This window comes from Dreissena polymorpha, chromosome 11, assembly GCF_020536995.1.
Source record: "Dreissena polymorpha isolate Duluth1 chromosome 11, UMN_Dpol_1.0, whole genome shotgun sequence".
Taxonomy (NCBI): Eukaryota; Metazoa; Mollusca; class Bivalvia; order Myida; family Dreissenidae; genus Dreissena; species Dreissena polymorpha.
In genome coordinates, this window is record NC_068365.1 from 21,673,157 (window position 1) to 21,699,734 (window position 26,578).

General features: G+C 38.2%; 3 protein-coding genes across 15 annotated transcripts in view; 1 reads left to right on the plus strand and 2 right to left on the minus strand.

Annotated features, from left to right (window-relative positions):
• Positions 1-26,578, minus strand: part of LOC127850289 (uncharacterized) — a 243,542-nt gene that overhangs the window by 90,565 nt on the left and 126,399 nt on the right. The window lies entirely within an intron of this gene.
• The window catches only part of LOC127850288 (uncharacterized), a 181,923-nt gene that overhangs the window by 8,388 nt on the left and 146,957 nt on the right, over positions 1-26,578 (minus strand). Inside the window, exon 1 of one of the 2 annotated variants that reach the window (XM_052383209.1) lies at positions 5,552-5,672. The exons of the other annotated variant lie outside the window; for it this stretch is intronic. Coding sequence (XP_052239169.1) covers positions 5,552-5,554 — 3 coding nt within the window. The 5' untranslated portion in view covers positions 5,555-5,672. Of the gene's footprint in view, positions 1-5,551; positions 5,673-26,578 lie in introns of those variants that run through there. 2 annotated transcript variants of the gene reach the window in all.
• LOC127850301 (uncharacterized) overlaps positions 18,386-26,578 on the plus strand; it is a 173,740-nt gene continuing 165,547 nt past the window's right edge. Inside the window, exons 1-2 of one of the 2 annotated variants that reach the window (XR_008035191.1) lie at positions 18,386-18,665; positions 18,773-19,036. Coding sequence is in view for 1 of the 2 variants with exons in the window: in XM_052383244.1 (XP_052239204.1) it covers positions 20,187-20,408 (222 nt within the window). In the remaining variant the exon portion in view is untranslated. Of the gene's footprint in view, positions 18,666-18,772; positions 19,037-20,066; positions 20,409-26,578 lie in introns of those variants that run through there. The other variant, XM_052383244.1, reaches the window with a different exon arrangement.

The window sequence follows — 26,578 nt, forward strand, 5'->3', positions numbered from 1 at the left end:
TCGTTTGTCATTATTCGAATATATTCGAATATTCGATTTTTAAACCTTATATTAAAATGTCCGAATTTATGACCGTCCGGAGCAAATTACTATTCCTGATTGCCACAAATGCCACCATAAATCGTATCTTATGTGCGGCTTTGAAAAAAGGATAGAGTAATATCTTTTTTTAAAGATCATTTATTATTATGCTCTTCTTTTAATAAATACTGTTTTGTTTCATTAGCTGTAAGATATTTCAGGAAAACACATTACCGTAATTATAATTTATTTCAATACTTCTAATTGATCTGGATTACTTTCCATCGATAATACGTATGCTTTTGGTTTGGCTATTTTTCTGGAATAAAGAACCATTTAAGAACGTTTAAATTGGTGTAGATTTGAGAAATCTCGATCTCGACGGGACAGTTCCGCCAGTTTGGTGATTGTTCCAGTGTCCCGATACGAGACAATTTGTCCAAATATTCGTTAATACGTTCTATAAATTTACAATAAAATTCGCTATTCAAGCTCTGTCTGGCTAAAAGTTACCATCGATAATCCCTTTATGGCCCCCTATTGACAACCAACTTCTACTTCTCGAGTGCAATATTACCGGTATGTTAGGCCTAGACAGCTCTGTTAGACTGCATTTAAGATTTAAGTTTAACCAATCGCGAGAAATAATCAGCATGTTCAAAGCTTAAACAATGTTCTGTTTTCTGTACTCTTCAATATGTATAAGGTACAGTAAGCTAAGTGAACAAAGCTATAAGTAGACTAATCAACTATGTAAGAATTAAATTAGATAAAGCTTAATTGAAACATAATTTTAGTGATGTAACGTATATTAATTCGGTTACTTGAAACGAATGCAGTTATCATTTTAAGTCCCCAATATTTAATGCTTTATGGCATGAACATTAAATACATATAAGCTATTTAAATACAAACTTCAATTAATTTGATACCCAATGCAAGTAATTTCGTTCTAAAGAATTATTTTATGTCTATTTTACTCATTTCATATTTCAAATATAAATTCTATATTGCAAAACGCAGTGTTGTAAAACGCACACTTTTATTGCTTTAAACTTTATACAGCCGGGATTCGATCATAAATTTCGTGAAATTATGTACAAAAGCATTAAAATGTTTTCACCCGGGATTCGATTATAAATCTTGTGACAACATATAAAAATTATGTGTTCGTTTCGTTGTATTGCTTCATTGTACCCTACTTCGGTCCATGTGAATTACCATGTCGCTAATGTATACTAACCACAATAGTTATATCATCCCGGTAAATTAATGAATTTTGCGATTCAATGCATAGACATCATAACCAGACAGATCCTTTTAAAGCCCAATGAATACTAAAAATCAACGAATATTTCGTTATTTTTTTCGTAAAATAAAGTTAACCCTTACAAATTCAGTGTTCCGTATATAATAGCCATAATTTCAACGCTAGATGTGGCCTGGTAACAATGTATATTGTTAAATCTATGTTACCAGACCACATCTAGCGTTTACATTTTGGCTACTGCTTTAAGGGACAATGATTTTGTATGGGTTAACTTTATTTTATGAACTATTTTACGTAATATTCGTTGATTTTGAGTGTTAATAGGGCTTTAAATAATGTCTTGTACCGAATTTCTGACTACAACGAGCATGGTGGCCATTTCTTATTAGGTAAGGAGTGGCCGCTTTGGTTTGCTTTGAGTTTATAAAGATTTTCTGTCATAAAGTTCTTAAAAACGTCCAACTCTCGGTCACTAAAGGGTTTAGCCCGTTTTTCGCTTATTTCTTTTGTGACAGAGTCAGAGGCCATATTGGACAATGTTTGTCTGACAAATTGTGCGAAAACGACGTCATTTTCAGGGTGCATTTTTGGTAATTTTACTGTGGTAAGTAAACAAATTTCAATAGTTAGGTTACAACGAAATAACCATCGTTTTTACAAATACAATTATCTTGCTATAATATAACCATGTAAATAACTGCGTTAATCAAGTTACTAAAGTTTATATTAACCACTGTTTATACAATTGACCGCTGAGGTTAAAAACACAAGTTTGGAATGTTTATCAATATACGTAAATGTTTTACATAAATTTACTTTCATTTTCGACTGATTTTCAGAAAAAAATCTGTACATATTGCATAACTATGAATTGATAGTAAATCGACGATTGGTCCCTCTCCTTATACCATCCCGTCTGCCAATTATCATCTCGTTCATTGATGGAAGCTGTTATCAAAGCAATGACTTATAATGGAGACCAAAATTGCGACTTTGTACATGTACTTATAACTTTTTCGGAATTATCTTTGCATGAAAAAAGAATATTCGAATATGAATTTTGGATTCGAATATTCGGCCGATTATCGGATATTCGAATATTCGGTCCCATCCCTACAATATACTAATAAATCTTTTCTTTAATTTCAATACGTAAATGTACATTTCAAATAAATTCACCATGTAAAATAATGGCCGTTAGTTACTAATCAAATACAGCAATATTACTGATTTTATAACTGAGTAAAAAAACAAATGGCAAAACTGCACGCATACATTTTCTTTTTACTGAAGTGTTTGGGTTTACGATTATGAAGTGTTTGGGTTTACGATTAATGAAGCTATTTATGCTTGTCTAGTAAAAAGTACCGCACATTGTGTTTGTTTTACAATTTAATTCAATGGGGCGCAGGTTACCTCGCACGATACTAGTTTTAAAGCTTTAATGTTTTGTCATATATGATTCGAGAGTCACGTTTAAAACTTCATGTTTTAATTTTCTGTCTGAATGGGTACATTTGGTTCAAATCGCATTAGACGCGCGTTGAATTGTTATTTATTTTGGGTTACGTGTGAGTTTGATTAGCATTTAAACCGGATTAAACCCCTCTCTTTTTGATTGACCTATCCAAGACAGTGACCATAAGAATTGTACAATCATGTGTTTTCATTAGTGTGATTGGCTGGAGTTGCTCTGAATTTTAGCACAGAAATACAGTATTGCAAAAAAAAATAAAATCATAGTTATTTATTAATATGTATAATTTTTACATTTTATAACAACATTCAAATAGTAAAATCATTCATCATTATATTAAGTTACATAATGTATATTACCATGTCTACAAAGTTATTTTAATTGTTATTTAACTCATCATGATAATCTTTTAAATGCATCTTTTCTTCGTAAACAATTGCTATAATTTTAAATCTTCTTTTCTTTTATGTTGCCCAAGTTTATTGGTGGAGATTTTCTTCAATTCGAAACATTATCTCCAGATGTCCGGTCCAGACTGATCATAATCAGCTACCCGAAAATGTACCTTAACATGAATTCCAGTTGAACGGCATAGATATTTATTCAGTCTTACTGTACGGTTCTTATTCATAAAGACTTTCGACGGTTTATAACGGATATATTTAGACTAGTTTATTCAGGCCGATCAATACTGCAAAAGTTGCACCCGGCGAATACAATACAGCCAATTACAATGCATTACTCGTGGAGGGTATAATTCATGCTCATTATGTTTTATCAGATCTTCAGTGTTTACAAATAGAAGGTCTCTGTATGTTTGTGTATTCAAATGACAAACCAATTGTGACTGTATAGATTTTGATCATACAGAAGCGGGCAACGACAGTCCATCTATGCTTAAGCAAGAGATGTATAAAGCAGTGCATAGAATGGCGGCTGGAAAATCTCATGGACTTGACAACGTCATTTCTGAGCTGATTAAGCACGGAGGGGAGGCAACGACTTCAGCAATGATGACATTATGCAAGAATATCGTGAATGAGCGGTAGTGGAGCCCGGAGTGGTCAAAGTGTCTGGTCATCACAACAGAACACCCTCACGTTGGACATGAATAACCGCACCATCAGCCTCGTCAGCCATTTAAGCTAAATCATGCCGTTCATCATCCTCATCCGATTTAAAAGTAAGACCCGATAGCAGTCTTGATTCAGAGCTTAAAAGGGGGCATTTGAACAAAACTGAAGAGTTTAATTTATAATCAAACAAGCAATATCAACGTTAGCTTTTCCACAACTTCATTGACGCGTATGGCATGGCAGGTTCTGAGAAAGTTCAATATTGACGAAAGGCTGGTGAAAGTTATCTTAAACCTCTACGGAACGCAAGCAGCTCAGTGCATCTCACTGGACATATGAATGACTTCAGAACGTCCGTTTGCGTCCGTAACTGCTGTTTGCTCTCCCCTTCCTTTCCCCTTTCGTTTTCTTGAAACGATACTCTAGAAGACCGTCCACGATTATCACACCTTCATCTCAACCATTGGAAGGCGATTCTAAAACAAATGTTTCGCTGATGAAATTGTCCTTATGAGTGGCATAATAACGCCTAAAGTCCGAATACAATAACCATGAGACAGCAATGGTCAGACTGAGCAGGCAGGGTCAAGCAGCTCCAAATGTTTCTACACAAAGTACAGGCTCTTCAAGTCCCTCGTTTTCTCCGTCCTACTAAACGGCTGCGAGACCTGGACGATTCACGCTGACACCGTATAGGCTTTTGAACACAAGTGTCTTCGAAGACTGCGCCGCATCTCTTACATCGAGCACAAAACCAACGAAAACGTCCGGAACATGACAGAAACACTTGTTGGTCCAACAGAACCCTTCTAGGCGACCGTCAACAACAAACGTTGGCCTGGTTTTGACTCGTCACCAGAGGTCTACTGTGCAAGAATGTTCTCCACATGGTACGCTAGAGAGAGGTCGCCTTCGGAAGGCTCTCATAAGAATAGCTGCATAGACATAGTGAAAGAGTGAACGTACCTCACCATAGATGAGCTACTCAAAGCTCCCGCAACAGACCGAGGATCTTTGTGCCATCGTCCCTCATTTCCCCAAACGACCAAACTTGCCAGATAATGATAATCAACATATAAGTGTTACATTTATGTCAGTCAGGAATGCGATTTTGCTTGTTTGAATAGATTGCATATTTTTAATTTTCAAGGTGAGCTGTGTTTGGAAATTAGAAGATCCTTCCCCATCTTAATTAAAAACTTGCAACCGCCTCTGTTTTCTGGATCAAAGTTTCATTAAAAGAATTAAAGTAACACGTTTACGGTGAAATATTTAACACAGTTTGAAAGTACAGATTACAGTACAGACACGTATTTTTTATTTAAATTGTATGACGTTGTTTCACTGTGGTTTGACATTCGTTGCAAACGTCAACATTGCAAACTAATTCTGAAATATTATTATTATTAGCGTATGATTCGATAAGTATCAAAATATCTCTTAACTGTTTTCGTGTAAGTTCGCGTGTTTGTTTATAAACGTCATGTAAATCTCATTTGAATATCGAGCTTTAAACTTAAAATAATTAACTAAGACATGCTATACACATGTCTTCGTATTCGATACATGTTTATATATATATATATATATATATATATATATATATATATATATATATATATATATATATATATATATATATATTTATTTATTTATATATTTATTTATTTATATATTTGGTTGCATATAATAAACAAGTAAACTTACCATTTTGAAAATATAGTTGTGTGTCACATTCCGCACTGGTGAAACCAAAAACTACAAAATGCTCAATTACTGCACCGAACACAGGTGGTTTGAACAGAGCCCGGTTAAAGAACATATTAACATGCCTCGCAGTATACACCTCGTGTGCAACGACGCGTGCACATGTTATGAGCACAGACATGTCGAACAGTTTTCAAAAAATTGTGTTTGCTTCCATGAATTGCAAACAGAAAGTTCCGGTATCGTATTACATATTCATTTTTTATTTCATGTTTATAAGCGGTTTATATAACTAAAAATAACTATGGACTAAGCCCTCTAACGGCAATAGTAAACAAGGTAACATCTGCATGAAACCTTTACCTTTTATCTTACTAGATCTTGCTTTAATAGTTGAAGTATAAAACGTGTCAGCTAACGTGGCTTAAAACATAATTGTCCTCACATTCGCAATGCATTCTTATGTGTCGGTATTGATTACCGGTACGTTCCATATTTGTATGCTGCAAAAGGCTGGAAAGACTCGCGCGGCGTCTTTACGCATGGAGGCAGCTTGTCGGCGATCATATGTCACCACAGGCGAAGATAAGATCATGTGAGATGTAAAGGTATGAACGACTTCCTATTTCACTATAAATAATATTTGCAAACGCTAGACTGGGTCAAAATTAAAATTAAAATCGACCAAACAGTGTATGCAATAGTTTTTTCTCAGATGGCGGGCGTATATATTATCTGTTTTGCATGCCTTTCATATGTTATATACGATTATAAACACGTTCAAGGTGTTTACGATGTTTCGTATTCAATGATAACGGACCTTCAATATGCTTTTTCAAATGCAGTTTCACGTCACTTATAATTATTTGGATGCGCCGGACGCGCGTTTTATCAATGCCAGACAGACGCGGTTGAATTGTGTCAACTTAAGTTTTAAGTAGGTAAAGGCTTTGTTACATACGATTTGTTCATGCAGTTTGCTTATGGTTCATTTTACTGAGATCGCCATACAATCTACGAGCCTTTCTTTTGTCTACAACAAACCGATCTAATTCTTAAGTGTTCCATTCCACAATCGAACGTCTGATTACTACAGTTGAGCTTTGGAAAAACGTGGCTTAATGCTTGTGCGTTAAGTGTCGTCCGGGTCTGGACTGTGCAATACACACAGGCTAATCTGGGATGACACTTTCAGCTTTAATGATTTTTTTCGTTTAAAGGAAGTTTCTTTTTTTAAATCCAGTCTAGAGCGGAAAGTGTCGTCCTCGATTAGCCTCTGTGGACTTCGCAAGCTTATATCTGGGACAACACTTTACGAGTGTTGTTGAAGTAATGCATATGTTAGAATTGTGTTTACTTTATGGAACAAATTGGCTGTAATTATACAAATCCCCATTGATTGTTTTATTTTAGCGGTGTACTTATACTAGGGCGACCAGGATATGTGTGAAATTTCTAAATATCCTAAATAGGGAGATAAAAGGCATATACTCTTGTAAACAACACATTTATTTTCCTTTTACATTTTGTGCAAAAATTGTCAGATTTGTAATCAAACAGTAGTGAGTAACCAAAATTGTAAAATGATGTTTGTTCAACGTTTGTGTTTAAAGTTACAAAAACACTAGGGTTTCACTGGGTTCTTTTGTTCGAGTTGCACCAAACCAAACGATGTGGCCAAACTGTGCTGAACGAACGAGTACGCCAATACGTAAATAAATTCAAAAATAATAATGCATACCCTTACAGAAATGAAAAGGTTGCGGCTACAAAGCCGCAACCATTTTTTGTAGCCACAACTACTAGCCAGAAAATAGCCAAAAGTAGCCGCTAGCGGCTACAGTGTGGCAATCGTATGGCTATTAGTAGCCGCTAGCGGCTCTTATAGCCACTAGCGGCTCATAGTAGCCGCTAGCTGCTCATATTAGCCAGAAAATTGCCAGAACATATTCTTGTATCAAAAAAGTGCAATTATGAGCTAAATGGTAGCCACAACCAATACTTTAATATTAATCTTGAAACACAAAAGGCTTATAGTAGACACTAGCGGCTCTTAGTAGCCAGAAGGTAGCTACAATAGTAGAATGACATCATATTTTGTAAATGTCATGACATCACTGATGATGTCATCAGACAAAAATCAAAATGGCTGAAGAATCTGACAAACGAAAAGAAGTTACTTGGGAAGAGTTAAAGTCATTGTAAGTAAGCTGTGGTGATTAATACAGTTTCAATTGGTGTATATTAATGAAAAAGCATGGGTTTGGAAATAAAAACCTACATTATTGTAATGTTGTTACTGAAAATTTCAAGTCGGTTCGGCTTATCTACGGAAAGCCTACTACTTCAAAGGTAAAACATGGCCATAAATGAGCTTGTCCGGGCCATGACTATGTCATTTATTGTGAGATTTTAATTCTACACTAGTGACATTCTCTTTTCTTGTGATCTTACATTGTCATTTAGTCTGTCAACAGACTGATATTTTTTTTCTTTTCTAATTTCACAACTACTTTTTGACATGTATTGCAATACAATATCAAAGCTCCTTTTCTCTTCTGGCTGAATTATCATTTTAAGCAGATAAGAAAACGTAACTCTGGATAGTATAAGTACAGTACAAGAAGTAGAGAGAGTTATCTCTATAAAATGATAATGCAGGGCTGTAAACAGTGTAATTGTCATTGTTCAAAGAATGGCTCTTGTATTGAAGGGACCTGTTCACATATGGACACATTAACAATTTCCAAACTTTATATTTATGTTTCTAAATGTAAATTTAAGCTTGTTTGCGCAACAATACTCCGTGTTTATATTTTGTGTAAATATTTTATTATCCCCACGTTTTTCGAAGAAAAAGTGGGGATATTGTGGTGATGTGCGTCTGTCCGTCCGTCCGTCCTGGCCAACTGCTCTTCCTACACTATAAGCACTAGAACCTTGAAACTTACATACATGGTAGCTATGAGCATATGTGCGACGGTGACAGTGACGGAATTTTGATCTGACCCCTGGGTCAAAAGTAATGGGGGTTGGGGCGGGGCCGGGTCAGAGATTTTCACTCATTTTTTGTATGTTATTTTACATTAACTTTTTCATTTCTGCACCGATTTACTTCAAATTGATACTGAGCCTCTCTTATGACAATACGGTCTATTTCAACTATGCATGGCCCCATTACCAACCCTGGGGCGCCCCGGCCACATAGGCCACTCCCACCCAAAATTGCCTTGTACACTAATTTCTTCATTTCTACACCGATTCACTTCAAAATGATACTGAACCTCTCTTATAACAATACGGTCAATCTCAGCTATGCATGGCCCAATTACCAACCCTAGGGCACCCTGCCCACATAGGCCACGCCCACATAGGCCACGCCCACCCAAAATTGCCTTTTACTATTATTTCTTCATTTCTACACCGATTCACTTCAAATTGATACTGAATCTCTCTTATGACAATACGGTCAATCTCAGCTATGCATGAATCCATTACCAACCCTGGGGCGCCCCGCAACACATAGGCCACGCCCACCCAAAATTGCCTTTTACTATAATTTCTTTATTTCTACACCGATTCACTTCAAATTAATATTGAACCTCTCTTATGACAATACAGTTAATCTCAACTGTGCATGGCCCCATTACCAACCCTAGGGCGCCCCGTCCACATAGGTCACGCCCACCCAAAATTGCCTTTTATTATAATTTCTTCATTTCTACACCGATTCACTTCAAATTGATACTGAATCTCTCTTATGACAATACGGTCAATCTCAGCTATGCATGAATCCATTACCAATCCTGGGGCGCCCCGCAACACATAGGCCACGCCCACCCAAAATTGCCTTTTACTATAATTTCTTTATTCCTACACCGATTCACTTCAAATTAATATTGAACCTCTCTTATGACAATACAGTTAATCTCAACTGTGCATGGCCCCATTACCAACCCTAGGGCGCCCCGTCCACATAGGTCACGCCCACCCAAAATTGCCTTTTATTATAATTTCTTCATTTCTACACCGATTCACTTCAAATTGATACTGAACCTCTCTTATGACAATACGGTCAATCTCAGCTATGCATGAATCCATTACCAACCCTGGGGCGCCCCGCCCACATAGGCCACGCCCACCCAAAATTGCCTTTCACTATAATTTCTTCATTTCTACACCGATTCACTTCAAATTGATACTGAACCTCTCTTATGACAATACAGTTAATCTCAACTGTGCATGGCCCCATTACCAACCCTAAGGCGCCCCGCCCACATAGGTCACGCTCACCCAAAATTGCCTTTTACTATAATTTCTTCATTTCTACACCGATTCATTTCAAATTGATACTGAACTTCTTTTATGACAATACAGTCAATCTCAACTATGTATGGCCCCATTACCAACCCTGGGGCGCCCCGCCCATAATAGGCCACACCCACCCAAAATTGTCTTTTACTATAATATCTTCATTTCTACACCGATTCACTTCTAATTGATACTGAACTTCTCTTATGACAATACGGTCAATCTCAACTATGCATGGCCCCATTACCAACCCTGGGGCGCCCCTGGGTCAAACATGCGGCGTGGGGATACGCGTCGGCCTCTGCCGCGCCATTTCTAGTTATATTATGTATTACAATATTAACCAATGAAATTAAGTAATAGGAAGAATGTTTTTCTTTAATAAAATGTGTTACATTAAAATGAATGAAATTTGTTGTTATTAACAAGAGCAAATAATACAATTTTCTCTTAGTAGAAATATTAAATAATAATTTACAAAACAATGCATTTAATTTCTACTAAAAGAAAAAATGTAATACACTTCAAATCAGATGCACAAATCATTGAATTCCTCACAATTTTCCCTTAGGGTTATTTAGGTATAGACCTGACCATTTTATTCTCCCAAGTACTGACTGATGATTGACAATGGTCAGGTCTATACCTAAATAACCCTAAGGGATAATGGTGAGGAATTGTGCATCTGCTTTGAAATGTATATATCATGCAAATTGTTAATCATTGTGTCCCCCTTCGAAGAAGAGGGGGTATATTGTTTTGCTGGATGTCTGTCGGTAGCCCAGTTCATTGGCCTTGGACATTAGACATAAGATGACCCCTATTGAAATTGGGGTCACTAGGTCAAAGGTCAAGGTCACTATCACAATAGAGCATAGCAAAAACTAGTAGCGGCAACGTAGCCAGAACTAGTAGCCAGAGCAGAGCCAGAACTAGCAGCGGCAAGCAAGCCGCAATAAGTAGCGGCAACCGAGCCGCAACTAGTAGCCAGAAAGCTCATTTGCATGCGTAAAACAACCTTGCGGCTACAAAGCCGCAACTAGTAGCGGCAACTGAGCCGCAACATTGCGGTAACTTAGCCGCTAATAGTTGCTGCAGGGCCTAAATTTTCGTAAGGGTAGCTACAACGGGATTCTTGGCTGCAATTATCAATACGTATGTGTTAATGAATATCGTTCTTGTGACTCAGTTATTAGATAGCGTTGCGTCAAACATAATGCATCGTTAAACAGTTAATTAGTTTAACCCTATTTATTTTAGCTCGATTGCATCGAAAGCCTAAGGCTTATATAAATGCTCTCTAGTCCGTTTCCTGGGCCTAGAACCAGTACTAGGTGTTTTGGGGGGAGATCTAAAGAACGCTCCCACGGTGGGGATCGAACCCGTGACCTCCCGGTCGCTAGGCGGACATCATATCCATTACACCACGGCGACCTTAACAGTTAAGACATTTAAGTGGACATAAACATATTACAATCATAAAATAGCATCGCAAATAACTAAAAATACATTACGCTTCTTATTTATGGAATCGAACGTCCTATCCTCCTGACGTCAATCATTCGTTATTCTCTTACTTATGGCTGATGCATCTCTTGCAAGTTAATAAGCATCCAAAACAGATTAAGGCGTCAGTAAGTATGGGAACTTCCCAACATAGTTAATCTGAACTAATGTAAAGAAGCTCTGCGATAGAACCGCCATTTTCTTAAATTGTTAACATATCTTACAAAGCACTGAACACATATTGAATCTTTGATAATTACACAACTATAGACAAGCAGTTTACTGCAAACACAAATTTAACACATTTACAAACTACTAGCCATTAAAACTTAACCAATCTTTCATAGGTTCAGGGATTGCTTATGGAATGATTAATTAAAACCCATAAATGTCTAGCGTCATATATTTGGGTCACCTAGGAAATCTGGTCAGTGTTAATTATTTCAGTGATAAATAAACAGTTATCTCTGTTGTGTGGCTGTGCTATCAGTCCTTTGTATCAGGTAACACAAATTTGAGATGAAACAGAAAGAGATTTCATGCATTCATAAGGCTACATTTAACGACAAGAGGCAAATTTTTCTTGGACTGACAATGGCTAAAAAAGGTATGTATTTATTTATGCTAAATTATACATGTTTTGTGATAAAGTCAAAATTATAGATTTGTAATATTGGGATAGGATAGATAGATTCTTTATTTCCTCCATTCATGGAGAGCTTAACACATTTAAACAAGTATTTACATCATTAATGTATATTGAGATTTAGTATGGTCTGTAAAAATAACAAATAATAATATTTTACAACTACATTTATATAAATTTTTGTTAACAGGCTCACTCTAAATGATGTGTTGCATCTTCTTGAAGATGCTACAGACTTTCAAGAAGCTGATGTGTTCATGACTGGACCAGAAGATGCTACAAAATGTGATGAGGATAGCGGGGATAAAGACCTCGGAGGCAATATAAACAATTTGACAAGGAACCAACTTCGTGCTGATGAGACTGTTTCTATTCGAAATGCCACCGGATCAGTCTCAAACATCACAGACACTAACCATTCGGACACATCGCAGGATGAGAGCAGTGATGAAGATTCTGTGTCCGATGCATCGGACACGACTTTTGACTATGACGTTCAGATCCCTGTGCAACAAAACCAGAATGAGCAACGGATGCCCAAGATTCCTAGAAGGGGAAGACGGCGACCGGCACTTCACCGTCACTGGATCAGAACAGATATTCCAAATGATCAGATGGACAGATATTTGCAATGGAATTTCAGACGACCCGAATTCTTTGATAGAGACTGGGAGCATCATTTACTGTTTGAACTATTTTTTGATGACGAAGTGTGTTCAATGATCAGAGAACAGACTACAAAGTATACCAGACATCAAGGTAATCATAAATTTCTTTTGAAGAGGTTCGACTTTTCATTGCTATTCTGCTTGTGACAGGGTATGCAAATCTTCCAAGACGGCGGATGTATTGGTTACAGAAACCTGATACTAAAAATGAGGCAATATGTAACGCTATGTCAAGGAAGCGGTTTGAAGACATACTTAAATACCATCATGTTTGTAACAACAATCAACTGAATCCAAATGGCAAGTTGAGCAAGATAAGACCTTTGTATTCTCTGACCAATGACTGACGTTTGCAGTACTTTCCAATGTAGCAAGATTTTTCAATCTACGAGTCCATGGTGCCTTACTTTGGTAAACATAGTTCAAAGCAGTTCATTCGGGGAAAACCCATTCGATTTGGTTTCAAGTTGTGGTGTCTTACTACCAGACTTGGTTACCTCATTCAGTTTGAGCCCTATCAAGGTGCCGGTGCCGGACGTCATGAACTTGGGACGGGTGCTGGAGTAGTACTTGACCTGATTTCGGAGCTTCCCAAAGCACCGTATCGACTTTACTTCGACAATTTATTCACAAGTGTAAAGCTTAAACATCAGCTGACAGATATGGGCATTGGAGGAACAGGCACGCTGCATACCAATCGAATTTAAATTTGTATATTATCATTATTTTTATTATCGGTCGGACGAAAGCGTTGCCAAGGGAGGGACTCTGGGTTTTTTGCATTTTTTAACGTTATGGCCTTTAAAACTACCCTACTCCCTAGTGGTTTTATTTGTAGGGCTAAAACTTGGCACAATGTATTATATGTGTATGCCAAACCGAACAAAATAACAACATTGACCTAAATATTGGCCCAGGGGTATGCTAAGTGGAGTCAAAGTGCCCTACCGTATGTTTTTGGACACTTTGTTAAGCCTTTTTGGCTATGTCCTTGCTCTTTTATGTGACTCGTTGCGTCTGACGAATATCTAGATTTGTTGGAAAAGGTACAACAAACAATTTGACGAGCCCTAAACCTATGGTGCCCACGGGTCGGACAAGGGCGTGGCCAAGTAAGGTGTTATTGATTATTAGTCATTTTAGAGTATTTTGGCCCTTTAAAACAACATTACTCCGTCATTGCTGCACTTGTAGGGCTGAACTTGGAACAATTAATTATATTTGTATGCCGGACCGAACAAAATAAAAACTTTGACCTAAATTTTGGCCCGAGGGTACGCTAAGGGGAGTCAAAGTGCCCTACCCTCGGGCGCTTTGTCCATTTTTTACCATAATACATGTATTTATTTATTTCTAATGTCTAGACCCGGAATAGTTTGTATTTTTGAAGTAGAAATTTGTGAATTTAAGAATAAAACGAAAACAAAATCAAGAAAAGTTGAAAAAAAAATGATAGGACTCTCATTTTATATATTGACAGTAAAAAAAGTCCGTTTAATCATTTTTTTACCCTACCACATTTGCAGCTCCATAGTCCCGGAAGGGGTCCAGATATCAGACAAAGGACAGCAGATTCGTGCTCAGCAATTAACCCTGCACTAGAATACCGAGTTTTGGGCGGTTTGGAGGGGGTCACCCTCAGGTTGAAACCCTGATGAAGATTTCACCCCAGAAGTCAATGTTCGAGGTCGGGATTCAAACTCGGTTTCTTGGGTAATGATTCAACGCTAAGCACAAATCTGAAGTCCGTTTACAGATATCTCAAGCCCCCATGGGAAATCCATCGCCCCCACCCCCTGGCCATTTTTCTGTCACTTATTACTGGACTGAGCAATGTTCTACGGTCTCGGCTGAAGAGTCTTTGTCCAAGTAATCGACCTCTCTCGAAGCGCGAATCTGACGTCCATTTAGCTCTTTCTTGAGCCGTTACGAAGTTATGGCCACTGGCTGGCCGGCACACGCGTGCCATTGGCTAACAGACGGCATGGTGTTCTTAAGACGACTGTTCCCGAGCAATTGTCGCCTCAACCTTTGACTCTAACCATTTAGGCGACTTCAGAATAGCAAGCGTTATGTTAGAAAAAGCCTCTGTCATGTTGGAATAGCGAGTATCTTGTTAGAATGGCGAGTGTTATGTTAGAAAAGTCTCTTTCATGTTAGAATAACGAGTGTCTTGTAATAATAGCGTATGTTATGTTAGAATAGTCTATGTCATGTTAGAATAGCGAGTGCTATGTTAGAAAAGCCCCTGTCATATATCTACACATACAAATTCAACCTTTAGGCGACTTTGCATACACACTAAACCTTTGGGCGACACGAGATATACTCGGGGGACACTTGTCGCCTAAAGGTTGCCAATTGTCTACCATATGATTAATATGTACAAATATTTGTGAATATTTTCTGAACGGGCTTCGAACAAGGTCTTTTCACTAGAGTGTGTTATGTTAGAATAGCCTAAAGGTTGCCAATTGTCTACCATGTGATTAATGTGTACAAATATTGGATAATATTTGCTGAACGGGAATCGAATTCAAATGTCTTTTCACTCCTGAGCACAATGGTGAAAACCGTTTGCGGCTGTCTCTTACAGTTCAGGAGTTATGGTCCTTGGCGCAATACCACCATCTAGCCAGACGGACGGACGAACGGACAGAGAGACGAACGGTTGAACGGGCATGAAACCCAAAGGTCTTTTCAATCCTGAGCGAAATGGCGAAAACCGTGTGCGGCTTTCTCTAACCGTTCAGGAGTTATGGTCCTTGGCACAATACCACCATCTAGCCGTACGGACGGACGGACGAACAGCTGAACGGGCATCAAACCCAAAGGTCGGTTCACTCATCAGCACGGATCAGAAAACCGTTCTCCAATAACTCGACCCGTTCCCTAGGTATAGCCAGAACCCCAAGGTCACCCTCTCGGCTTGTACTATGTACTAAAGGGTTATAATTAGGAGAGTACTAGTACTTGCCAAGTTTACTGTATTGTAACCGATTTTAGGTAAACAAAGCAACGCCATAATTAGTGTCCGCGATTTGTGTTTTTCTATGTTATTTATGTGATTTACAGCGAGATCGTGAGTACAGACATATGTAAACTTACACTAGATGTATTGTTATATTGATTTCACATGTTAGAAACACAATTATTAGTTTTCGCGCCGTGTTTTTCAACGGCATGGCAAAGTATGGTGTTTCGTACGGGTCAAACAGGGAACTGATAAGCCTTTTTTTGGCTTCTTTTGCAATAAAATTGTTTAAAACTACTAAACATGATATTTAATGCCCAAAACCGCTATATATGGATAGATAAACGTTCACCGGACCTGACGATACTTTGTTTACACTAGTGTGACCAAAAGTATGGTGTTTCGTACTGGTCAAACAGGAAACTGATAAGCCTTTTTGGGCTTCTTTTACAATAAAATTGTTTAAACATACTAAACGTGATATTTCATGCCCAAATCTGGTATATATGGATTGATTAATGTTCATCGGACCGGACGATACCATATTTACGGAAGTGTGACCAAAAGTATGGTGTTCCGTACGGGTCAAACAGGGAACTGATAAGCCTTTTTTGGCTTCTTTCACAATAAAATTTATTAAAATTACTAAACGTGATATTTAATGCCCAAATCTGGTATATATGGATAGATATACGTTCACCTGACCTTAGTGATACCATGTTAACACTAGTGTGACTAAAAGTGTGGTGTCCCGTACGAGTCAAACAGGGAACTGATAAGCCTTTTTGGCTTCTTTTACAATGAAATTGTTTAAAATTACTAAACGTGATATGTAATGCCCAAATCTGGTATATATGGATAGACAAACGTTCACCGGACCTGACGATACCACGTTTACACTAGTGTGACCAAAAGTATGGTGTTCCGTACTGGTCAAGCAGGGAATTGATTAGCCTGTTTTGGCTTCTTTTACAATAAAATTGTTTAAATTACTAAACGTGATATTTAAAGGCAAAATCTGGTATATATGGATAGATATACATTCACCGGACCTGACGATACCATGTTTACACTAGTGTGACCATAAGTATGGTGTTTCGCACGGGTCAAACAGGGAACTGATAAGCCTTTTTTGGCTTCTTTTACCATAAAATTTATTAAAATTACTTAACGAGATATTTAATGCCAAAATCTAGTATATATGGATAGATATACGTTCACCGGACCTGACGATACCATGTTTACGGAAGTGTGACAAAAAGTATGGTGTTCAGTACGGGTCAAGCAGGGAACTGATAAGCCTTTTTTGGCTTTGTTAACAATAAAATTGTTAAAAATTACTAAACGTGATATTTAATGGCTAAATCTGGTATATATGGATAGATATACGTTCACCGGACCTGACGATACCAGGTTTACAATAGTGTGACCATTTGGGGCCGGGAAAGGGCGTGTCAAACAGGGGTACCCTCAAATAAAATAAGTTTTTTCTGTGTTTTTTAAGGTTTAAAGTGATCAAAGTCGGCCATTTATTGACTTAATTCTTGAAACTTGGCACAATTAATTTAATTTGTATTTTGGACCAGACTAAATTAAAACTTCGACCTAAATATTGGCCCGGGGGTAGTTTTTTGTCATAAAAAGACCATTTTGAGAACATATTGTGAATTTGTCTCAAAATATGTAATGTTCACTTCGGAAAATGTCAACGTGCGAAAACATCACGACAAAAAAACAAATCAATTGCTAGGGTTTGCCCTTTGTGCCTGAGCGAAAAGGGGATCAGGGTCTCCCTGAAGAGACTAAACGACCATTTGAGGACCCAGCACGGGCTTTTGGGCGCAGAGGTGTGACATACCATCTCTGCGCCAAGGCTGCAAGATGCCGTGGCAAGAGTGCCAAGAACGGCCGCGCGTACTGGAGGTGTACTTGGGGCTCCACCGTCATCAAACGGGGCCCTCATCTTGAATATTTGGTTAACCAGCTAAAATATGGCAGCGTGGAGTACCTTGCCCAATACAAGGCCTTTGTAAACGTAGGTGTCTCAGATGGCTAATATCATGTTTGTTATACAAACTATATGACAACGCATGTGTCAAGTCAGGGGTTTTACCCTTTCCTGACCAAAAAATTGCCCCTTAAAATTTTAATTTTTTTTAATAGAAGGATGTGTCTCATGATTATAATATCTCAATTATATTTCAATTAAATCTTGTCAAACGTACTAAATTATGAAACAAAGCAACGAATATAGTGCAAACATGTACAAATGTAATAATGAGAGAGCAAGTAAACAAATCCCCCAAAGTGGAAAATCGCGCATAATATTTCCCCCACATAAGGGCTAAAGGCCCCATCCCCCACAACCCCACCCCCAAAAAAAAAACTGCTAGTTCTATGTGTTGCTTTTGAACATACTTCAATGTACACACTCCATGTGACGAAGAAGGGGATACCTCCTCAGGCCATATCGGGGGCTAGGGGCGAACTCGCAAACGCCACCGAGGACTCCAGTTACTCGGAGGAGGAGAAGAGCGAGGAGGAGCAGGAAGAGGCTCAGCAGTACCTCACCAGAGAGTACTGCATTGGTCTACCTCCAAGCGCTCGGGTAATGAAGAGCCGACGAAGCTGCAAGTATAACGACTAGTGACGTTGATATTGCTTACCAAAGCCAAGTATTGTACAAGTGGTGTTCCATTATATAGCTCTTTTATTCTTTGTAGTTCAGGCCTGGTCTTGCCACCTTCCTTCAGATGCGGTGGCGAAATGGAGACTCCAAAGGTGGCAGAGGAGTCCATGAAGCTCAACCGTTTCCTCGCCCTGGCAGGGTACCAGGAGGGCGGCTCCCTGGATAATGTGGTGCAATGGAAAGACCATCTTAAAGTTGCAGACGGTTATTTCCAGATGGAGCACCACCCTGGTACCGTCAGGAGCAACCTTGCCTCCGTCGTTAAGTTCCTGAGGTGGGCCCAGGACGATCGGCTGTTGGCAGCCGGTATCGCTGACGAGGTAAACACATATGCATGCATTACAGCATAGACAATAAATATGCAGTTTTTTTTGTAGCGTATGTGCATTGCTTTTTGACACAAACTAATTCATATGTACTTTAACAGGCCGTTCGCAAGCTGCAGGGCTGCACTTCTGCTACCAAAAAGGCGATCATACGACGGGCGGTGGAGCCGAGTATCTAGGAGTCGGCCGACATACCCACAGATATAGACCTTGAGGGCGACCTCAAGGCGTCTGATTATTACAGACTGTGCGTGGAGGGCTTCCGGCGCCGGCCGGCATAATTCTTTCCTGACATGCGAGGAATATTGATAATGCTGATGGCAATTCCAAACGGCTCCCGCGCCGGGGAGTTCGTTCAACTCCGAGTATGTATACTTCCGTTTCACACCTTTAACCCATTCATTCATTCATTCATTGATCACATCATATGCATATGAAAGTTGGCTTTGCATTGCATTGCAGTTCAGGCACGTGCAACAAGCGCAGCCGTTCCGTGGCGGCTTCCACATCACTGTGACGATAGACGCTCACAAGACAGCGAAGTGGGGGCGCTACGCCTATTTCCATTTGCAACTCGAGGAAATGAACCTGCTGCGCCGCTTCTCTAGGCTGCAGCACTGATTTATTTTCCAACAGTGCAGGTGCAGGAGCGCGCAGACTGCCAGGTGTTCGGTCGCGGCAAGTCCCACCCCGACCTCAACCAGAGCCATATTAACAAGTGGCTAGATAGAGCCTGGGCGAAGTAATTTTCACTTTCTTGATTGATTATGCTATGTATCATTCTATGATTAGACATACAATGGATGCTTATGACAATCACACTTGCCATAATCAATGTCGATATTCTTCAGGTCGGGACTGGCGGCAAAACACCACATATTCCAATTCAGCCTGACTCTAAACCGCAAAATTGTAACAGTTGGACGCCGGCAATGCTGACCAGGTCGCGGACCTGTTATGTCACAAGCGGACGACGGCAGATACACATTATGACGTCGCCGACCAGCGGTAAGTTGATGTGAGATGAACTTTCTAACATTCGTTCACATACAACAAACTTATCATGTCAATGTAGAGCATATACGAACGTTAACATTCTATATTCTTTCAATTGCAGAATTAAGACCCAGTGCAGTTATTTGTGGATGAATACGGCCAAGAAAAGGATGTGGGGCGCCACCGCCACCGAAAACAGCCCCAGCAGTCCCGATGTGTCAGATGACGAAGCAGCCCCCAGAAGCCGCGCCTCTCGCATGCAGCAGAAGGTAATCATAAAACTTAAGAATACATCTTCAGCAATGCATATACGTTTCGATCTCGATACTAATACATTTCATATATTTCATTACACGTTTTCTTTTCTATTTCCGCAGCAAAGGGAACCGATGGCAAGTACTTCCTGGGAAGGTCAGCCGTCATACTTAGGTGCATTGACAAAGGACCCACACCTGTCAAAGTGTAGGGTTCAGTTGTCTAGACTGCCCAGGGTACCCAGCAGCCACGCTGTCTCCGACGATGACAGCGATGAATGCTCGGAAGCCCCCACAAGCCACTGCCACTACCAACAGCCCCAGCAGCCCTACTGTCTCCAAAGAGGGCCTCGCAGAAGCAGCCCCCACAAACCGCGCCGATTCCACCGCCACCGCCACCACAAACAGCCCAAGCAACCCCGCTGTCTCGAATGAAAAATGCTCTGAAGCATCCCCCACAAGCCGCTCCGCTCCCATCGAGCAGAAGGTAACCATACAACTTAAAGGCTCTATAAAGGTGAATATCCGTAATTATTTACCGATTTTTAAATATTATTTTCATATTTTATTTATAAAGGTTATCAAAAAACAATATATATATGCTATTGGACATAACAATAAAAAATGAGCACTACAACTTGCTTTGAGCTCAAAAAAGTGTCCTCCAAGTCAATTGTGTTTACAAACAAACTGTTTATTTACATCGCTGTTTACTCGGGAAAGAGAAAGTGAAAGTGACTCAGGTCACCAAACATATATCGATGATTTTTAACGTTTTCCGGTATTACTCACAAAGTAGGTCTCTTCAAAATGGTTAAAACGTTTGTAGTGAACTAATAAGTTACTTTCTGCTGGTAAAAAGTTGTTTAAAATAGAATTAAAATTGAATTTTCTTTCGGCTATTTTAGCATAGGTCACCGCTCTGAGGTTACACATCACGTTAGTTGCAAAAATGTAAACATTTCTTCCAATTATGAAACGGGTTTATCTTCCATAATTCTTGGCAACGTTGTACCTAAGCTGTGTTATCAGCAGTTTTTATGCAAGAGTAACTGAAATCCGGTAAAAATTTGACCAGTTGATATGCATAATAAGTGGATGTGTCACCTTTATAGAGCCTTCAGCAAGAATAAATCTTCAGCAATGCATTTACGTTTCGATCTGGATACTTAAACATTTTATATATTTCTTTACACATGTTCTGTTCTATTTCCGCAGCGAGTGCAGTCACCGGTCGATGCTTCTGCCATACCAGACGAGCGCCAAAAGGAGTAGGAGCAGGGGATGGAGGAAGCGGCGGTAAGCTTGAAACTTACCCATATATATACATGTAAATCTATAAATTCATATACGTTTCTGTCTATATACATTCATATATTAGTCGTGTTCTGATAAAACTTGGCATAATGCATGTGCGTAAAGTGTCGTCTCAGATTAGCCTTTGCAATCCGCACAGGCTAATCAGGGACGACACTTTCCGCTTTTATGATATTTGTTGTTTAAATGAAGTCTCTTCTTAGCAAAAATCCAATTTTGGCGTAAAGTGTCGTCCCTGATTAGCCTGTGCGGACTACACGGGCTAATCTGGGACGACACTTTACGCACATGCATTAAGCCCAGTTTTCTCAGAACAAGGCTCATATATTTGACATACTACACAGTTTCCGGTCTATTTCCACAGAAAGACTTGGACATAATAGTCACCGAGGCGAGGGAGTCGCTAAACGAAGACCAAGACATAAATCCGCCGACGGATATTGATGAGCCGTTGTCGGAGTTATCACTTACCATAGCCCGGAAGACGTTCATTAGCGACGAAGAGGCCAATGAGATGGAGGAGGTCTTCCGCGACCAAATAAAGTGGGCTGCAGAGTGCAACAAATCCATCACCCGGTAGATGGTCCGCACTATCCGGGGGGACCGCTGGCCGCGTCTCTCGGACAACCAGCTTGGGCTAACTCTTAACCCTTTGCATGCTGAGAAATTTGTCGTCTGCTAAAAAGCCGTCTGCTGATTTTCTAAAATTAGCATTTTCTTGTTGTTGTTTTTTTTCAAAGAATACTATAAGAATAGCAAACAGTTTAGATCCTGATGAGACGCCACGTTCTTATAGGTTTTGTACTGTTTAATTACCCCATTCATGCCTAGCGTCCTGAAAAAAGGACATTGCAAACAGCGTAAACCCAGATGAAACGCCGCATGATGCGGCGTCTCATCTGGGTGTACGCTGTTTGCTCAAAGGAATTTCTGTAAGAATTGTTCTAAATATAGAAATAAATATACTAGACATCCCTAATTTTGGAAATAAATTGATCCAACTTAGAAGGATGGGAGAGTCCACTGGGAATAAATGGGTTAAGATGGATACTCAATTAATTCAATTGTTGTTAACTGGTGTAATGACATTTGTACTTTGGCAACTTTTTTAAATTGTCTAAAGCAAGAATCGGAATATAAGACAAAAGATTGAACATTTTCGTTCATATCTAAAATCAGATTAAAAATTGAATAAATACATGTAATGAAAATAATCAGTCGGAAAAATTTAGAACAATTTGGAACCAATTGTTACAATGACTCCAAACTCTGCATATGTATGTGTTTATTTATCCCTTTTTCTGTTATATTCATTATTGTTAACATCTGTAAGCAACATGGATAGTAAGTTGGTTCCATTTCCCTAGATCCTTATTCCGTTTTTTATAAGGAATAAGAAACAGTTCCTTATTCCTTCTTCAAGCTTAACATATTTAATGTAGGGTTTTGAATAAAAACATTAAATACAATTCTTCAGTTAATCAAAACAAAATAACTCGAATACATTTACTTTATGTATTACGTTACATATTCATGTTTCTTCTTCGCGCTTGCATAGGATTTCTTGTTTAAACCGAATCGAAATTTTCTAATTCGATTACTAATTTTACATCAACAAAACCAAAAGCATATAACATTATTTTACATGTATGTGATATAAAAGTGCAATCTTTTACATTTCAACATTTGTTTCTATCATCCAGTTCCCTTTTTGCGGCCTGAATAACGAAAAGGAACCAGTTCGTTATTCCTTACTCAAGCCGAATAAGGAACTGAAATTTTCTTACTTAAACATCAATATTTCTTAGTTCTCTTTTGTAATGATAACCAAGATCGCCGTGGCGTAGTGGATATGTTGTCCGCCTAGCGATGGGGAGATCACGGGTTCGATCCCCACTGTGGGAGCGTTCTTTAGATCTCCCCCATAGACACCAAGGAAACGGACTCGAGAGAGTTTCATATAATCTTAGGCTTGTTATGCAATCGAGCTTAAATAAATAGGTTTTAAAAAGTGCCTTTTTCGCGGCTGAACAATAAAAACGTAACCAGTTCCTTATTTCACATCAACAAATGAACTTAATTATCATAACTTAAAATTAGGTAGAAATGTACGTCAATAAGTAGTTTAAATATGCAACCTGCAGGCTTGCTTTTATGGTGACGTTTTGAAATCACTATGCATCCTAAATCATTTCCCCTCGTAACAGAAGTTTTCTTATAAACGTTTTAAAAAATATGTTAAGCTTGAATACGGAATGAGGAATCTTTTCTTTATTACTTATTCGAAAAAGAAATAAGGAAAAAGGAACCAATTTACTCTGCATTTTGCTTACTGATTTATTTCTCCAACACATACGTATCTTGATTAACTAGAGTTGTTTCAATTGCATTCAATAGTAGATGGTTAAGTTTAGATTGAAAAATCAGCAGTGTGGCGCAGTGGATGCATGCTGGGCAAATAACCCAGAGGTCCGAGGATCGAAACCTCGCTCTTCTAGAAATTAAAAATACAGCTTTTTCAAGTCTCCTCAGTGCAAGACTCCCCACCGGATCAGTACTTAATTTGCTTGTTACATGGACATATTCACAGATTTTTGCATTGTACAGTATTGAAGTTTGTAGTTTATATTGATAAATGTAAACATTGGATATTAAAAGCTCCAGTTAAAAAAAAAAACAAGAATACAATTCAAGAAAGAAAAAAGTAACCCTCAACTGGGCTCGAACCACTGACCCCATGGAGTTAAGTCTATCGCTTTAGACCATTCGGCCATCTGTGCTCATACAAGAAGTGATGTATTTTCTACTTTATATAAGCAATCCTCGTAGTATCACAAAATAAAACAAAACAACAGAACTCTCCAAATTTTTCTATCGTTTCGCGTTCTTGCAACGTTTTATAATTTTCAGGGTTTAAAGTCGTCAAAGATGCATATCATGGATATTGTTTAAGCATGTTAATGTTTCAGTGTTACTGTTTCCTCATTAATATCATACCTACAACAAAAATGTGCGAATCTGAAACATTTTTTTTTTATTTTGTAAATTTACCAAACGTGAAAGGCCACTTTACGAGAGAAACAATCGTGATTCTAATAAACTTCTACACGGACGTGTTAATACAAAAGAATGCTGTTTAAATAACCGATGAAAGAATAAAAAATACGGGTAACGATTCCTGTACCTCTCGCATGCTAAGCGAGCGCTCTAACACTTGCGCTAATCCCCCACCCTCTCATAGTTGTATGGGTTTTAGTCGAAGGTTTAGTTATCACACGGAGTTTTATTCGGTGGTCAGCTTTAGGCGAGATGCATTTTCATATCAGTAACATTACATATGATGTTAATGCAATGTTAAGAGGCGATAGTCATCTTTAAACGGATACTTGCCTAGAACTATATATATATTATATATATATATATATATATATATATATATATATATAACTGGATATATATATATATATATAATATAACTGTATATATATATTTATTTATATATATATATATATATTTCGTTCGTGATTATTCTTGAGTATGTTCATTTTTAGTGATGCCCTTTGAGTACACCGATTGTGTGATGGTAAGGACATTAAAAATATAAAAAAAATAAAGATTAATATAGGAGATGAAACTAATCGAACAATAAGGTATCGATCCCTGTATCTCCCACATGCCAACCGATCCTGTTGGCCTAACAGTACCATTCTACGTATTTGTGTGCTGTGTGAATGTGCAACCGTTGTTAACAAATAATGGCAAATATTTTGGGTAAAATACGGCTTAAATCATTGGTATTTCTTCTTAATCATTTCAAAATTAGAGCCTTTAATAATGAGTTACCCTTTCTGCGGATAAGAAGCTATAAAGCAATCCCAGACAAGTACGTTGGTACTCATTTGCCGTATCCTCATATCTATTAGTGCTTGGAAATGATTTTAGCACCTTTAAATGGATCCTCATTCAGGGGCGTAGGCATACGGGAGGCAGGGGAGGCGGCCGCCTCCCCAATTATTTCGGCTTGTCGTCGTTATATAAATAAACGTAAAATCTCAAAATCGCCGCCCAAAAACCAGTATTTTATCACGCGCTGTCAGTGCAGAAACCATGTGTCCCCTCTCCGTCTGCTCCGAGGTTGCCAATAGTGATGTTTCAATATCCCTTGTTAGTGTCATAAGCCAGGGTCCCGGGTAAATGTCATTGCGTTAATTGTTTTATTGTTCTTTGACGTGATTGCACTGTCGGTGTTTTGATTAAGGACAGGCTTTTCTTTTTATTTTAATTGACCGCTTAAATTCAAAGGTAAATGCCACTTAAAACAATTTTGAGTAAATATACGCGTGAAAAACATTAATTTGATTGAAAATTATTTTGTTCTCTAAGTAAACAATTATTATTTGATTAGAAATCATTGAAACAATATCATATATGTAATTGTTTAATGTTCAAAATGAGTATTCCTAATCAGCCTCAAAATTTGCTTTTCCTAAGCGTACATTCGGGAAGAAAAAAGCCAGAACAGCGTTCATTCCAATCTAGTTGGTTTGATTCGTTTACATGGCTCCACTCCGATGAGGTATGTATATTAGTATTAAATTTTAATTTGCGACCGTTCTTACCTTTTATGAACCTAACGTCGATCTAAATACAAACGAAATTTAGAAAAGAAAACACAACATACAATTAATATTCGTATTGTTGTTTATAATGTTTTTTATTATTATCATTAATATTTAACACAAAATGTATTACATTAACAATGTTATTCTTTTCAGAGCCGGGACCTTGCGTCCGCCTCCCCAATGTTTGGAGGTTATCTACGCCCCTGCAATTCCAATATAAAACAAATTAGGGCTCTTTAAAAAGGTATGGGACTTAGGTCGAAAATTCACTTCTGACACAGTGGCTTTATTTTGTGTCTATGATCAGTACTATAAGTACTATATTTTATTTTTCAAAAAGAAGAAAACAAACAAAATTGTGATTCGAATGAAATTCCGAACGATAATGTTCAATAAATGATATTCAAATCAGTTAAATGACGAGTAAAAACAGTCGTTTCCTCCCACCGACCGCTTATGCATTCATTGTCTATGCTCAATCGCCACGAACGCATTTAAGTTTTTTCTACTCTTTGATCAAATATTTTCCTAATTGATTATTATTTTATCCCATTTTCAACGCGACATTGACGGTATAAACCTTATGGAATATACTAGCCTGTATTCAACACTGTGGGATATACCTGTCACGTACACGGACTACTTTTTACTTTATCACTGAATGATTTTTCATAATTAATAAGTCGAGAAAACTTTAGCTTCAAAATTATACGACGTT